At 46.0% G+C, this 16,451-nt stretch overlaps 1 protein-coding gene and 1 long non-coding RNA gene across 6 annotated transcripts in view; one reads left to right on the top strand and one right to left on the bottom strand.

Annotated features, from left to right (window-relative positions):
- The window catches only part of EML1 (EMAP like 1), a 122,090-nt gene extending 114,025 nt beyond the window's left edge, over window positions 1-8,065 (bottom strand). For 2 of the 5 annotated variants that reach the window (XM_050974960.1, XM_050974962.1), the window contains exon 1: window positions 8,011-8,065. In XM_050974960.1, coding sequence (XP_050830917.1) covers window positions 8,011-8,050 — 40 coding nt within the window. In that variant the 5' untranslated portion in view covers window positions 8,051-8,065. Of the gene's footprint in view, window positions 1-7,841 lie in introns of all 5 variants that reach the window. The other 3 variants (XM_050974963.1, XM_050974964.1, XM_018907234.3) reach the window with 2 other exon arrangements.
- Window positions 7,162-15,778, top strand: LOC127059657 (uncharacterized). The gene is made up of 3 exons (XR_007777660.1): window positions 7,162-7,818; window positions 12,487-12,574; window positions 15,579-15,778. It is a non-coding gene; the product is annotated as an uncharacterized LOC127059657 (long non-coding RNA).
- Window positions 15,779-16,451: the final 673 nt, after the last annotated feature.

Here is a 16,451-nt window from a genome sequence, read left to right as displayed (position 1 = left end):
ACTTTAGATTTTTGAGTCTCTGTGAAAAAATTACTCAGGTGTTCAGATGTGTTACACACAGCTATTTTTGTGTGTGTGTGTGTGCCTCTTTCTTTCTTTCTTTCTTTCTTTCTTTCTTTCTTTCTTTCTTTCTTTCTTTCTTTCTTTCTTTCTTTCTTTCTTTCTTTCTTTCTTTCTTTCTTTCTTTCTTTCTTTCTTTCTTTCTTTCTTTCTTTCTTTCTTTCTTTCTTTCTTTCTTTCTTTCTTTCTTCCTTTCTTTCTTTCTTTTTCTTTCTTTTTCTCTCTTTCTCTCTTTCCCTCAGGAGACCTCTTCAGGCAAGTTGTCTGACTGCAAGGGTTTTCACCCTGTGGTTCAGCAGTAAGGATTTTACCATTTCACAGTAACTATGTTAGTCACTGGGAAGTGTTCTGGGTGCACTGTGTGATTGCAAAGCCAGAGCACATCCTGCAGCTCCACAAAGAACACATCACAAAGGATAAGTGTGTAAGGGTGCATTTATCTGCAAGATAGGTGAGAATCACAGGAAATGTCAAGTTTGCAGGTAGTGTCAATGGATTTATGAGGGATTTTGGGCCTAAACCTTTTAAACATCTCTCCAAACTTACTTTCATGCCTTCATAATACCTCGTGGAGATGAGCCTGCGTTCTCCCAAGGAGCACTGAAGTGGTGGAAACTTGAGCCATGCAAACAGTGCTGAGAGCAGTGAAGTGGGGCAGAGGGCTCCCACCTGGGCAGTGTGGGAAAACTGCCTGAGATAAATCAGCCATTGGCACCTCTCTGAAATGTTTTTTGTGATGGAGACAGCATTGTACTTCCCAAAGCCTTCTCAGAAGTTGTTGTGATTCCTCCAGGGTCACAACCATTTCACTGAGCCCAGCACCGAGTCCTCTGAGCAAGGGCTTGCTTTTCTTCCCAAAGCAATTTGTGTGAGTGACAGACCGTGTGCAGAAGCCAAGAGCAGCTCTGACAGTCCCTGTGTGCCCTGCTGACTCAAGGGTGACTTCAGCTGCTCCATGAAACCCAGGACTCCTGCAGGGAACTGATCCTGGGCACTATTAATGTGTCCATGCCAGCAGCTGGCATCTGACAGGAGCCCATTCCTCTGCCCCAGAGTTTCTTTCCCACAAGGAGGAAAGCATTTGGGGGATTTTGACAGTCTTTTATGTGAGTTTTAGAGGAGGTCTGAGATGTGAGGTGACCCCTAACGTTACAAATTTAGTTGTGGAAGCCACAAGTGTGTGGAGAGGGAGCTGATCACAGTCTGTAAGGAAAGAAATAACAGGGACAGAGAAGGAACTGAATATGATGATGAGAGACTGGGCACTGGCCAGGTTTTTGGGAGGGCACACTGAGCATTCAGTTTGCAGTCTGAATGGCAAAGGAAGGGAAGGGGGCCCCCACCCTCTAAATTACTGCCTGTATAACAGGTCTGCAGCAAGAGAAGGCTCCAGACATTGTTAAATGCAATTGTGGCTTCTAAATGCTGATGGCTTAACACAGAACATGTTGGAAATACTGCAGATGTTATGAGGGATGGAGGAGAGGAGGAGAAAAAACACAGTGGTTGTTTTTTGCATGCCTTAAGTTACTGCAAACGCCATGGAATAAGACTGCTCAGAAATGTGCAGTACAGTGTAAGAACCTGGGACAAACTACAGCTTCCAAGGATTTCTGCAGATAAGGAAGATCCTCCCATTGGGATGGGGGAGGAGGGGAGGAATGCTTGGGAAAGATGTAGCATCTTCTGCATTTCCTAACTAGATCCTTAACCACCAGCAGAAAATGTTCATGCAAACTTCTACTGCCTCTACTGACTGCCTGAAGGAGCTCTCCTCCTTCTGCACCCCTCCTCAAAGAAAGAAAACCAACAACAAACAAACAAACAAACAAACAATTTTCTTGTTAAAATGGATGTTAATGTGTCTGCTAGGTCAAATGCCCCACTTGGAGCCTCTGCAGCACATAGCACACACACTCACATTCTGCTTCAGAAAAGCAGTGAACTGGCACAGGCCCTGCTTGCCAGCTGAATAATTAGACTAGTCCAATAGTCTAGTTCTAGTCCAGCTAGTCTAGAAGGAAACCTCACCTGCTGCTTTAAAGGCAGAGCTGGGAGATGAAGACTAACCCAGTGCCTGTGCTCAGGACACTCCTGGAACATGGTCAGCTCCCACTGAACCACCACCAGGTCTAAGGGCAGGACACCCAGCTGGAGGAAAAAAACAGAGCTAACAACAGAGATTGCCATTTTTTTAATTCCAGAGGTTGCAAACTTTTAAGCTAGTTGTCAGAAATATGTCACTTAATGAGTGGCACAGGGTTGCTGTACCACCCAGCTATGTACAGGTACATGAGTTTGCTCAAGCTAGGCTGAACCCCTGTTGAGAACCCCCTAAGACTGGGCTGCAACAGAGACCACCTTCTTTCATCTTTGCTTTTGGTGACAAGGAACTAGCTTTGCCATTTGTGACATTTTGCCCAAGTGCAAATATGGAGCTGCTCCTTGCCCTCTGTCTCTCTCCCAGCTCTCTCCCAGCTCTCTCCCTTTCTCAGCACTGAAGCAAATGCTTTGTGGTCTGGGAAGCCTCAGATTTCTCCCAAATGGAAAAGTCCTTTTCCCCTCAACAAACATCTAAGGAGGTGCATGGGAAGAGATCACAGCTGAGCCATACAGCCCCAAGGCTTTGAAAGCCCTGTCTGAAGGTGGGAACCCTCCCCAGCAGGCTCCTTAACCCAGGCTCAGCCCTCACCAGGTGAAGGCTGCACCCAGGGGATTTTAACTCCTCATGGACAGTAGGCTGAATATTTTGACTCATGGGGCTGGCTTAAAATACTGTATGGACAGAGAGGGCTTTCCAGGCATACCTCTGGCAGGCTCCCAGTCTGGTGTCTCTATGGGGCTTATTCATCACCATAAATCTACTTCTGGGGTTTTTCTTGCAAACATGGATTTATGGGCACCAGAGTCACTCTTTTTTTTTGTGTGGTTGTCTGACCTTCATGTTCCAACCCTCTCTAAAGCTTTAAACCATGATTGCTTCATCATCATCATCATCTTCATCAATGTTTGCCCCCTGAATGCACAGCCCCTGCTGCTCAAGGCAATGCTTGCACAGACTGAGGACACATGGAATTTGAGGAGGAGCAGCAGAGCTGGTCAGAAGGAGGACTCTCATCTGCCCAGATAATTCTGGTATTTCAGTTCCATTTTCATCAAACTGGAGCAATACTCCCAGATATTATATTTGACTTTATTTTACCTGATATTATATTTGATTTTATTTTACCTGAGCATCCAAAGGCTTCCTGTCTTGCTCCCACTCAATTTCAATTTTCAAAAAGATGGTCTTTAGAAATGTGTTAATATATTGTCATTGTCAACAAAATGTTGCATTTTGAATTGGTAACATCTGTGTTTTGTGATGAAAGAACAGTCAGTTGGAAAATGTGTGACTGTTCTAATAGCTAGCATTCATCTCCTAAGCTGACTGCCCAAATGCAAAAGGAAATGAGTTTGCCAAGGGGTCCATTCACGAAGATTAGAGTTTCTGTGAAGTGTTTATCCATCCCAAACCCTGATAAATAATAGAGATACTTGCCAGGTGCTCATCACCCCAGCACCCTGGGCTCACCTTCCACTGGCAGGGCCTGCTCCTGGGGAGCTCTGAGCATATCAGCCACTGCTGGTGGGGTCAGTGCAGTCAGGAGCTGGTTCATCCTCTCTTGAGATGCTGGAGTTGTTCCATTTCATTCCTAAGCTGCAGCACTGGCTTGATATGCTGGAAAAACCTTCCCACTTCTCTGCTTATCCCTGAGCACTAGCTGCAGTCTGCACAGCCACTCTGCAAGGTGATTTCAGGCCTTTGCCTCTTACTGAGGGTCTCACCCTGCAAACTGTGATGCAGAAGTGGTGCTTCCCCCCAAAGGGAAACATGGAGTTCCCTGCAAAAAGACAGACATTCTTTACCAAATCCAATGAAATGTGAATTTCAAGCATAGTCCTTTGCTAATATGAGTATGTGAAAGTGGGGCAATTTAATTTGACAGGAGTAGTGCTCATGTGTGTGCTGGGTCACGATTTTTTGTTACAGAAATGCATGTGGGCCATATTTTATTCCCAGGAGCTGTTAGAGACAGCCCAGAGTGGGGGCTGGAGGCCTTGCTCACTAACAGCCTCTCTGGCTGAGATAAATGGACTCTCCATGACAGTGCAGAATGTGTTGAATTTCAGGAAATCCAAATTCCCATATTTTTCTGGGATATCCTAATTCGGAAAACACCAATTTTATCAACTGGCTCCAGTCTGTCTTAAAGACATGTTTGAGACATGTAATTTTAGCTCTGGAAGGAAGTATTTAGCTAAAGAGTCAGGAACATATTTCAGATGAAAAGTCTTGCTTCCTTCTCTACTGAAACAAGGCAAATAAAAGGTTGTGAGGAATTTTAAGGAAATTTGGTTAGATTCTCATGCCACCTGCTGCAGAACAAGCTAGATCAATTCTGTTTCTTCTCTTCTCAGCCCTGTTTCAGTAAATAATAGAAAAAGAATGCATATATGAGACTCCTGGTGTTCTTCTTCAGCATTATAACCTTCATCTGTTATGGCTCAATACCCTGTGCTATTTCAACAGTGGTGCTATCCACAAGAAGTTACCCATGCTGTTCAAAGCCAGTCTGTGGCTGAAAGGGGAAAGAAAGAAAAGAGGCACTTGAAGAACCCTTGCATGACTTCAGAGATTTTTCTGAAGTCAAAAGGTTTGTGTTAAGAAGCAGAACCATCATGACTCATATATTCCTAATCAAAACTCTGGGTGCGTGAAAAGCCGTTCAGTGTTCAGAGACTGAGCCACGACTCCTTACAAGAGGAAAATAATACACACAAGGGGAAGCACTTAAATAATTGATGTGCTTTTCTTTTATCTGCTTGTAGGAGTGACAAGAAATCTATGTAGCTGGCACTAATGGATAGCATCTGTATGTCAATAATTGCTAATGAGGAAGAAATAGGAGCACATTTGTCTTGAAGTGACTGATCTTTCTTTATCTCCCTGTGTTACAATGGGAAATTATTAGTGCAAATTTTAGAATTCTGTTCACTTTCAAATCTCAAATGTCTTCTTTTTGATAGGAGTTCAATGCAGAATTGAGCTGTACCCTTGTTACATGTAATCTGCATTCTGGCATTTAAGATCCTTTTTTTGTATCTTCTGTGCTACATCCAAACAACAAAATAAAACTTTGTTTGCATCACATGTTTAATTTTCCATTCCACAACAGTGAAAGGGTGCAGCCGTGCTGGAATTGAACAGAAACCAGTAATTTAAAAACACCCAATGCTTTCATCATGAAAAATTGCATAACCATTTCCAGCACTGAAGTAGGATACTCTTACTGAATAAAGTCTCTTAAAAAATTATTGGCATATTAAGCAGTTCATACCCAGCTATTTAAGTCACAGATTGTATTCAACCATTGCCCCCAAGTTGCTTTTCTGAGGGAACAATTACACAGCTGTTCCTGCTACATTCTTGTGTAGGCTGCAAGCAGTCTAAAAACTCTGGCATTAATTTCCTGTAACTACAAAGTGCAGCTCTCCAGGTTGGTCGTGAGGCACACCCTCTGCAAAGAGGTTACTGAAGCACTGCATACACTTGACACTAATATTGTGCTTTGGTTAAACTTATTTATAGCCCTGTGCATGGGTATACACGGGCACATGCACGGGGCTGTAGGGTTTGTGTTCGAAGCAGGGCTCTGGACTGCAGCCACATTGCAGGGCTAATGATATCTGTCATTGCATTACAACTTTTTGTATCTGAATTATCTGGCTGCATTCAAAACCAAGGATTTTGGAAGTACAGTTCCAGCCTTGGTGTGCTCATTGGATTCAGCAAAGGGGCATTTCTGCACTAGTGAACATTAAGCAGTGTATTAGAAGGTTTGATGATTATTTTTTGCAACTTTTTTTATGGAATGTTAAGTTTTAAATGGCTAAAGTTTTAATCTTTGACCTAGAGCAATAGCCAAAGAGCAATAGCCACAAAGAGCAATCTTTGCCAAAGAGCAATAGCCACAAAGAGAATTATTTCAAAATTCCTTGACATGAAAAGCAAGCTGTCAGCAACTGGTTCACTAAGATTGCTTAATAACTCTGATGGAGTACCCCCATTTCTCTGTCCACTGCTGTTTTGGTGCATATTTTTATATTAATATAAATGCATCCACACCTCTGTAAGTACAGGATATTTTGCCAGGTCCATGAAGCAGGCGTCCCTTGGGACAGGTTGGCTGCATCTGGCATGGGGCAAGGTGAGCCCTGCTTCCTGGGAGCAGGCCTGGAAGCAGCATGGGAGAATTATTGGGGAAACAGAGAGAAAGAAACCTTTGCTCTGCTTCTGGCACATTTCTAATCCACGTCTAAACATAGTTTTAATTTTCATTCCTGTCCATAGGAAATCGCTTCCTTCCCTCAATGCATCCATGAATGTTTTTCTGGAAGAAAACTCGAAGGTCCTTTCAGCAGGATAGGTAATTGAGATATCAGTAATTTCTGCACACAAGATGCCATGCACTCTCAATATCAGTTTCATCATTAATATCAGATGCCAGCTGATACTGATACTGTCACCCTGAAATATCCCACCCCCAACTCAGAGTGCTTAATAAGCAAACTGGGGCCAGGCCCTTAAAATCAAAGCCTGTAGAAGAGAAACTTTGCTGGTTAACAGTTCACCCATTTGAGCAGATAGGCAGGAAATACTCATTTTCATCTCTCCTGTCTTTAGCTGATAGCAACAGCCCATGGAATTGTGCATGGTGCAGCTCACTCTGCACCATATACATAATTTATATTTTTCCACTCCAGTTATGACTGAGCTGTTTTGGACTTCGGATTTGCTCTGTAAAATGGAAGCAGAGAGAGGAGAAAAAAGAAAATCACTGCAGCAGCCTTCTCCTTCTCCAGCCACACTTTTTAGCCCAGAACCTCCTCTTTGATGCACAGCCTTCTCAGACCAATGGAACAGGAGTGCTACACAGTACATGTTGCATATACATACTCATGTGAAAAGATAAATGCTTGCCACGGTAAAACAAAAAATAAAACGTATTTCTAGTAGTCCATCTCTTTATTAGTAAAATGCCTTGGCAGAGAATTGGGCTATCATTTTGACAAGTTTCCTTTTCTACAGGCAGCCTAGATAATATTTACAGTTCCTACAGAAGTTTTTAAAAAACCAGCTGAGAAACATGTTTCTTGCTGACATGCTCTTCTGCTCGGTGAAGTTTGACAGATACAGCCCCAAGCTCTAGCACAGGATTCCTTCCCAGATACAGCCAAAGTGTGCAATGCACTTATTTTAACAACAATGTGCGTTTCTATTTCCTTTCAGCAAATAAACCCTTTGCATTACATTTATCTGCCCTGGCTGTGTCCGTTACCATCCAGGAAGGTTTATCAAGGAACAAACAGGACGCACACACAGCGCCTGGTCCTGCAGCACCCATCCCCACAAACTCTCCTCAGTGAGCTCAAGACATCGATACCATCATCCCTGCGGATAGCGACCCTTCAGCCCTTCATCAGCCTGAATTCCAGAGCCCTTCCTCCTGCCCAGCCCCTGCGCCTTCGGAGAAAATCCAGGCACTGCCACCCTCCCAGCCCTCCACACGGACTCGGAGCACCGCACCAGGCTCCGCAGTGGTTTCAGGGACTTTTTCTCCTCTCCCTGCTGCGGCTCCGGCTCCCTTCGAAAGCAAGCGGCTCCGCGTGTGCCTTTGCAATCTGAGAATGCGAGCCAGTCGGCAGGACAGCAGGGTAAATATAAATCTGGCGCTTACCCACAGGCAGTCCCTCGCAGTCTGACATGGTGTGACAAGTCCTCCTCACCGGGGGCTAAGGAAAACCGCTGCAGGACCGCAGGCGCGGGTCCTTCTCTTTGCAAAGGCAAGGGGGGGAAATAAGAAACAGTTTACAGCCACCCTTCTCTTGCACTCCACATCTACCCACCCAGAGAGCTGTAGCAACAGTCCCGTCCCTGCCTTCTCATTATGGGATGTAAAGATAAGAATGTGCTTTTGTGCCAAAAGAGTGTGCTATTGGTGGATAAATTTGTTGTCATCCCTCCCCTTCGCAGAGTTTCCTCTTTAATGTCACAGAGGCACATTACCCTGTCGGAAAGGCCATCGAATATTTATGAAAAGGCTTTTAAGGGCTGAGCCGCGAATCCGCGCGGGAGAACAGAGCTGATTGCTGTGCGCTGGGGCTGGGAGCCACCCGCAGGGCGCTGCTGCCTCCCGGGGGGCTGCGGGGGGAGCCCTGGGGCTCTGACAGCTTGCTCTGTACCTTCTGCTTCTGCAGGGTCCGGGCACAAACGCTGCTGGAAAAGGGGACAGAAGCCAGGGTGTATCTCTTTAAGGAGGAAGGGAAAGAAAGGTCTTTGTTTATATTGTAATATCTGAGAAATTGTTTTGTGACGCTGTTACTAAAGGCTGTTTCGTTGTTTATAATAATATCGTGGGTGCAGATTTCTCTGTAACTTTTTGGCTTTTCTTGCTTAAAACATGCCACTTTAATGCCAGTTTAGTGGCTGCTTCTACAACTTATTTTTTTAATGTTTGCAAATGTTTATGTGGTATTTGTTGGCTATGAGGTTCCCAGAGCCGCAGTCAGTGCAGAGTTACCCCTGCGCACTGCTGTGCTCATTAGGCACCTTAATGAAGTGCAAGCAAAGGCTCTGGCAGCGTTAGAGCCAGGCTGGGCTTGGCAGAGACGCGAGCGGGACCTGGTGGGAGCCTCAGCACCGGGGAGGTGCTGATTTGCTGCCACTTTTTGTCCTGGGAACAGTCAGGAGCAGCCTGGGCTTGGCCTGACTCAGACCTTCAGTGTCTGAGCTCCTCACAAATGTCGGGATTTCACCCGCAGAGCCGGAGGGAGGGCTGGGAGGAGGCGAGGGGGGACCCATGGGGGGCAGTCTCTGGGAAGCACTTGCAGAGTGCCAGAGACAGCCCCTGGGGCAAATGAGCCATCGGGAACCATCGGGAATACCTTTCTTCAAAATGCCTTGAAGAAAAAAAAAGCATAAATGACATGAAGTATCCTAGGAGCTCAGGGTGCCCAGCACCTCTGAAAAGTGTGGGCTGTTTTTACTCAGATGCTTCGGCCTAAGCACCCAAAGGCTGGCCCTGCTGGCTCTGCCTGAGCTCTCTCTGAAGAGAAGCCTTTTTATACTCTGCTGGTTACTCAGCAGCACAGCTAGCCATGGATTCAATTCAGGATGTCAGGCCTCTGACTAAGAAGCAAAAATAGCTGCAAAAGTAGATTGTGACATGTTCCCAAAACCATTCCTCGGGTTGCCTACACAGGGCTGGGCAAGCAGAGCCAGAAGTGTCTGGCCAGCACGAGGATCTGTTGGCACAGTTCTGTCAGGGCAGCCCTTGTCAGTGCCTGCTCCTCAACCTGCTCATGCAGCACACATGGAAATATTCACTGGTGTGAGGCTCACCTCGAGGGCAGCTCTGAGGAGAAGCAGAGCCCCAGGCTGTGCTCTCTGCCAAAGAGGCTGTGCAAGGAGGAGTGCAGGGCATCATGCCTAAGCTCTCCATCGTGCTGCCGCCCACAGACCCAGGGAGTGGCCACTAGCTGTTCTGGCAGTCAGGGAGGTGGCTGGTCTTGGTCTCAGGATGCATCTGGGAAAGGAAGAAGGCCTAAACCAGACTGGGGGACTTTTCTTGCAGTGTCATCTGCCTGCAGAGACATATTGCTCCAATGTGTGAGAATCAAAGCTTTCTCAGCTGGACCCTGTGGAAATGCAGGCTCCCAGCTCTGCAAGCATTTACGTGCCAATTTAACTTCAAGCCCCACTGAAGTTCCTGGAACTGCTCACAGTTATAAACACATGCATGAGTATTTGCAGGATTAAGGGCTCACCAGTCCTCCTTGTATTCAGAGCAAACAGCTGCAGCTGGTTTTGAAGTTACCTCTCACAGCTGTGTGCTGGTGCTCCTCCACTGAAGGTTAGAGCCCTCTAGCAGAGCTGGACCAGTGCCTGCAGGGAGGGCATGCCAAATCCCAGGCTGGTGGCTCAGCTCTGCCTCATCCTCCAGAGGAATTTAAGAATCCTCAGTAAACCCCCACTGCATTGTCCATGGCCATGTCTGCTGCAGGTGGTCAGCATCCTCTGGGAGAGGGGCAGAGAAGACTGAGGGGGAAGGACAAAAACATCTTAAACAATTACAGCAAAGTTGGCAAGAGCTCATCTGCCAGAGCCCTCACTAGGATTTGGCCTTGGGAGAGCTCTTCAGTGAAACACTAAAGCAGGTCAAAAGTTGAACAGATCAGACCTAATTCTTACAACAATACTCACAAACAAACATCTTCTTTTGATGTGGATACTTCAATCAAAAAATTACCTTTGATCCCTGGATACTGTAGTTATAATGCTGGATTTTGATAAATTATAAGACTTTTTTTTTTTTTTTTGATTAAAACAGAGTATTTCTTTTAGCTTCCTCCATTTCTCAGCCTGAAAAGAGAAGAGCCATGTTTGCTCCTGGAAGAAGGCCAAAAAAGGGCCTGGAAAATTTAAGTCTGACAGAGAAAGTTTTGGACATTTATGAATAAGCCTGGTGTCTGTCAGGGTGAAAAAGGCAAAAATTAAAACCCGAAATAAGCAATAAAGGGGGAGAGGTAAAGCACATACTATTTCAGCAGGTATTACACTAATGGGAGAAATGGGCTAAATATTTGCCAATAACTGCTCTCTTTAGGCTTTCCAAGCAACCTGAAGGATGCTTTTCCCCCAACGTGTAGAGGGAACCATTTATAAATCTCTCTGCTTCGTTCTACTCCCTGACAGACAGCTGTCTGCATAAATCCATGACCAGTACCATGAGTGGGGTAGTAAATGCTACATATGGAAGGAAGTCACTGGAGTATTTTCTAAGAAAGATTTTCCTGGACCATTTAGTCTCCTGTGGAAGACAGTTGCATTTTTCTGCTGCATCTTGAAATACTTAAGCAGCTGCTATGGTGTCCTCCCCTCCCTGGAGATTTCCAGGAAGAATTATCTGCCCAGGAATGTGGTGGATGTCCCATCCCTGGACATGTTCAAGGCCAGTCCTGACAGTGCCAAGGGCTTTTGAGATACAAAAGGCCTGGAGCTGAGCTGATATGCCTGAGGAAAGAGGGAATATTTGGGGAAATCTGAGTGCAGGGCACCTACCATGGCACAAATACACAGAGCCCAAATACTGTCACCTGCACAAGTAAGACACGTAGTGGGACTTGGTTTCTCATCTACAAGTTTACACATCCCATCTGATCTGTGCCTGATCTAAGTGCTTAAATATCATGGAAAATCTGGGCTTTTAGATTTTCAATCCCATGGGGAGTTCATAATTTCCCCCGCGACCTGACTGACCCAGCAACCTGGCTGTGAAAGGAGCCTGATCCACCTGAAAGCTTCCAGCTGAAGCAGAGCTTTTGCTCCTGCTGACTTGCCTCTTGCTCAGCCGTGGAGGGAGCCAGCCTCATCCCAGCCTCTGAGGACAAGCAGGGAGCCGGGTGGGATCTCAGCCCTGCCTGCTGCCATCCCTGCTGGGAGGGCTTGGCCGAGCTCAGCCCTGCTGCAGGGCACGGCTGAGTCGTTCTGCTTCCCTCTGCCTTTCTCTCTCCTGACAGAGGGAAACCGTGAGAAGTGAGAATTATTTCTTTAGCTAACCGAGTCAGATCTGATTATTAAATCTGCAATTTTCTGTGAGATTGAAGCAAGCGCCTTGCTGCCCGCTTGGGCAGGCGTTTCTATCTGCCATCAGCGTGATTTGCACGCCGTTTAAAGAGAAGAATGCCTGAAATGCGCTTCTCCCTTCTAATTTATGCAAATTCCCTTGGGCTTTTCCTGCCTGTGAAGATTCCTGACTGTTGTGTTCGGAGGATTCACAGCGAGGGGAGGGGGAGGACGGGGCTAGAAGAGAAATGCAGGCTGATAAAGGCAGGTCGGCACCAGGATGTGGGTGACCTTCTCTCAGAGCCCTGAAGAGCCCAGAATGTCAGGAATTCGGTAGCTGAGACACCTTTTCCCCCCTTGAAAAGCCCTGCAGTGGGGAGGATAGAATGTGCCTTCTGCCTTCTAATATGAGGGGTAAAATCAACCCCAGCTTTTGGATTGCACCCAGTTAAAGGGCAGAGGAGCAAGAGGGGAGCCCCCTCTGTCAGCCCCACCTCTCCTGAGTCACTGCCAGGGCCTTGGTGAGGTCCTGGATGTGCCTGTGGGACCAGTGGGCCAAGGCCAGGGCCGGGGGATGCTGTGCCATGAGCACATGAGGAAGAGGAGGGAGCTGCTGCTCAGATGGGCTGGAACCTCTGTACAGCAACCAGCAGGAGGAAAAGCAACCAGGCTCAGTGAGCAGCAGAGTACCCAGGAAATCCCAATGAATGGAATTTTATTTCATTATTGCTTTCTGACACATTCTCTTTGCATTTCAGCTTGATGGATGGGGAGTGTAATAATGCAACTCCAAGAGGAGCTGATGCTCTGACAGGATCTCATGTGGATTCATCCAGAGAAGGAAGAGTGAGTAAAAATAGGCAAGCTGACAGCTAAAACAGCCCTCTAGGAAGCAACAAATACAGGAGTAATAGCAGCCCCCCAAAATAACTAGGCATGTCGTAATTTTGCATTTATCTCTATTTTTTTATGTTATTAGCAAGATTTTCACTAGTAAAAATTGAATCTGAGCTTTGTATTCAAGAAAGGAAATGTCTCCATCATCTCCTCTGATGTCACCCCAGAGAGAAGATTAGAAGATTAACTATGTCAGGTGACACAAATCCAGCAGCCAGGGAAAATAATTTTGCACATTCAAAAGAAAATGGGGAAGAAATTCCTACTGTCTCCAAGAAACGTGAACCTTACCAGTGATAATTGCTGGCTCACAGAGAAAATATTTTATGCAAATGTGTAAATATACAATAAATAAAACAAGAAGATCGAAGATTCAGAAGAGGATTTCTCTTAAAGAAGAAATTAATTGATAATCTGAATCTTGGTGGCATTTTCATCCCATCTAATTTATAAAAGGTTGCATTCTCTGGGGGGGAGTTATAGAAAGGCCACTGCCAATGATGTGAAGAAACAAAAAAACCTACATTTGAAAGACAAAAGTGGCTTCTGAGCTGTCACAGTTCTTCTAACAATGTCCTCTGACACACTGAGCCAAAATGAGCCTGGTACAGCACTTGAGTGAGGTGCATTTGCACAAGGTTGGAGAAAAAGTGAGCATGACAGCATGAGGCCAGCTTTTGGCATCTGCTGACAAACATGAGTGACTCTCTGCTGGGCAGCTCTGCAGGAGTCACCCAGAACAGGGGACATAGCCCAAAGCTCTTTTCCCATCAATTCATGGTAGATTTTCCTGCTGTAATTACAGTTATTGGCAGTTCCCTCTGCAGAGGTTTCAGGTGCTGCTGAATTGTCTCCCAGTGAACATGAAAAGCCAAGAGAGATTATATCATTCAGTCTGATCTTGCTGCTTTTGGTTTTAGGGGCATTATTGCTGTTTATTTTACTGGGTTTGAGTCTTACACAGATGGGTGAAGCTGCATTTGCTCTGCACAGATCTGGTAGGAAAAAGTGTCGAGCCCTGAATGTAAATATTGCAGTATCGTGGGGTGGGTTTGAGGAGAAGGTGAGAGTCTTGCAAACCTGATTTGGCAGCTGCAGAAACAGCACTCAGGCAAACAGATGGTCTCTGCAAGGAGGGAACTCTTTAAAAGATTCACAAATTAATGAGCTCTGCCAGGATTTTAGTGGTTCCCACCAAAATTCCTATAAATCTGTCTAACTGGGCAGGGAGGGGGTGGGGACAAGAGGAATCAATAACTTCCCCAGACAGCTTGTATATCCAAGGTTAGCTGACAAAGGCTTCAGAGCTGGAAAACCTCAAGAGCAATCACAGAGGCAGAGTGTCATCCTTTAGGGAGGCAAAAGCCACAGTGCTCATCATGTACTATCAGTGCTCTGGGGACTAATTGCAGCTGTCTGGGATCAAGGATATCAGTGTGGTGATAAAGAAGGTGAGGTGTCAGCCACACTGAGTTATTTGCCCATCCCAGGAACTCTGAAATTTGTTTAGAGGCAGTGAAAGCATCCTCTGTCCACTGCAGGTCAGAGAGAGATCACACCTCCACTGCCTGTGCTAGAAGCAGCCCCAGAGAGCACGTGAGCAAGGCAGAATATTTACAACAGCCAAACACAGCCCTGCCTTCAGACAAATTACATCTCATTTCCATTCTCATCCCCAAGACTTTCTCCCTGCTCTGTGCTATGTCAAGCATAGAAAGATGTTTTCACCAAGCTGAAAATAAGATGGTAAAATTGTCACTGGCCAAGGTTAGCCACAATAGGTAACCAAGAGATCAGGCTTTCATCCCAAATTTGGAACAGGAGCAAACTATTCCTTTGGGAATGACCAGCAAGAGAAACTGAGCACCAGAGAGATCTGATCTGAGAATGGTCCATCTGATCATCTGTCCAGCTGATTTTCTCTAGCAAAGCAGCTGCTGTCCCCAGAACACTGAGTGAAGTTCAGTGTTCCTGCCATGCCAGGAGACAGAACTGATTAAGAAACTGATAATGGAGTCAGAGGTGAACAGCAGGGAAAATGATTCATCAGATTATCTGTGAAGTTTGTAACATGGTGCCCTTCACAACCCACGTTCATTTGCTTTTCTGCAAACATTTGTCCCCAGTGTTTGACAGCAGGACTGATCTGGGAGGAGTTTCCATCCTCGCTCCCTGGGAGCCGCCTGGCTCTGTAATAAACACAGGCACAATGAACGGAAGTTGGTGACCTTGTTGGCAATTTCTGCAAGGAGGACAAGACTCCTTGGGAATAGGGAATTAAGCAGATTATCACCACTTAGGTAACCTCTCTCAGTCACGTTGTGGGTGAGGCATGCTGCTGGGGTTAAAAGGAAAGCTTGCTTGAGACTGCTTAAGTAGCACACAAGTAGTTTTTTCAAACTGTTTTCATTGAAAACAGGACAGATTTGGTTTAGGTTTTCTGGGATTGATGTTTTTCACTCCAGGCATCTCTAGCTGTCTCATGAAGAAATTCAAGACTGCCTTGGTGTGGTCAGACTTGGGTTTGGGGGTAGCAAGCCTGGGCTAGGATGCAGAGCAGGGTCTGCCTTGGAGCTGAGCTCAGGCTCATGACAGGAATCATTATCCCCCCTGTCAGCAGGGAGATGAGGAAATGCTGGAAGGGGTTAAGTGACTTCCTTGGGGTCATGCTGTGAGTCTGTGGCATGGTGGTAGGTGAGCCTGGCCCCTGTTCCACAGGAGGAAAAGGAAAGAATTCACTAAATCAGTCAGTTGGAAGTGCTCCTGCAAACATGGAAGTCTGATTTGCTTATTGTTATAAAAAAATAAAATATAAAAAATACCTGTTTTCATTCAATGCTCATGAAAGGTGTAACAACCTTTCTTCTTCTTTTTTATTATAAGTATGAATGTATGGCAAAATATTTTTGTGGGCTGGGCTGATCTGGCACTTCTCTCTTGGGATTTTGGACAGGTACAGCTGCTGCAGGACTGCTGGAAATGAGGCTTCAAGTGTGTGACATCCTCTCACTTAGCCAAAACCTCTGCCTCAGTGTACTAAAGGCTGCAGCTGGTCCAGGAGTGCCCTTTGGACACTTGCCAGCCTGGCTGCAGCTGCTGCATCCCCACAGAGCTGTGGCAGCTTTGTGATTTGCTTGGTGTCCACCTGGCTGCTCTCTGGTAAGCTGCAATCACTTCTGTGACTGAAATATCCTACAGCCATTCTTGGGACACGCAGCAGCCCAGCAGCAAGGGCTTCTGTCAGTACATGAGCAAACGTCCCAGCCTGCTCTGGGAGCCTGAGGCATTCAGGAAGTCCAGATCAAACGTTTTATGCTTTAAAATTGGAGGGACAAGCTTCCTTGCAATTTCTTAATTCGATACATGGAGCTGTTTTTTCCTTCTTCCTCTCCAGTTCTGATCCAGGGAGAATGTGGGGATGGAATTTCCCCCTCTGCCTTTCCTGCACAGAGGCAGTGTACCCTCCCTGGAGCAGTGAGACCAATGCCAGCATTCTCACATGCAGTTAAACAAACCCAAGGGATCTCATCCCAGGGAGAGCCAGGGTTCTTTCTGCCTCTCCACATTCCCCAGGGCTGCCTCTTGCAGGTTTGTGCTGCCTTGTCCATCCTGTGCCTTTACTCTCCTCCAGCACAAACCCAAGCCAATAGTTCTGCTTTATCCCAGAACCATTCCTCATCAATCTTTTTATTAATCCACAGCAATGACAGGAATTAGAAGAAGCAGGTGAATGCTTGCCTCTGAAAACCTGGTTTACAGCTAATCAACAGGGCTGGCACATGAAATCATCATTAGGTGTGCAGAGCAGATCCAGATGTGCTGAAGG

Source organism: Serinus canaria, chromosome 5 (genome assembly GCF_022539315.1).
Source record: "Serinus canaria isolate serCan28SL12 chromosome 5, serCan2020, whole genome shotgun sequence".
Taxonomy (NCBI): Eukaryota; Metazoa; Chordata; class Aves; order Passeriformes; family Fringillidae; genus Serinus; species Serinus canaria.
This window is presented reverse-complemented; position numbering and strand designations above follow the sequence as displayed.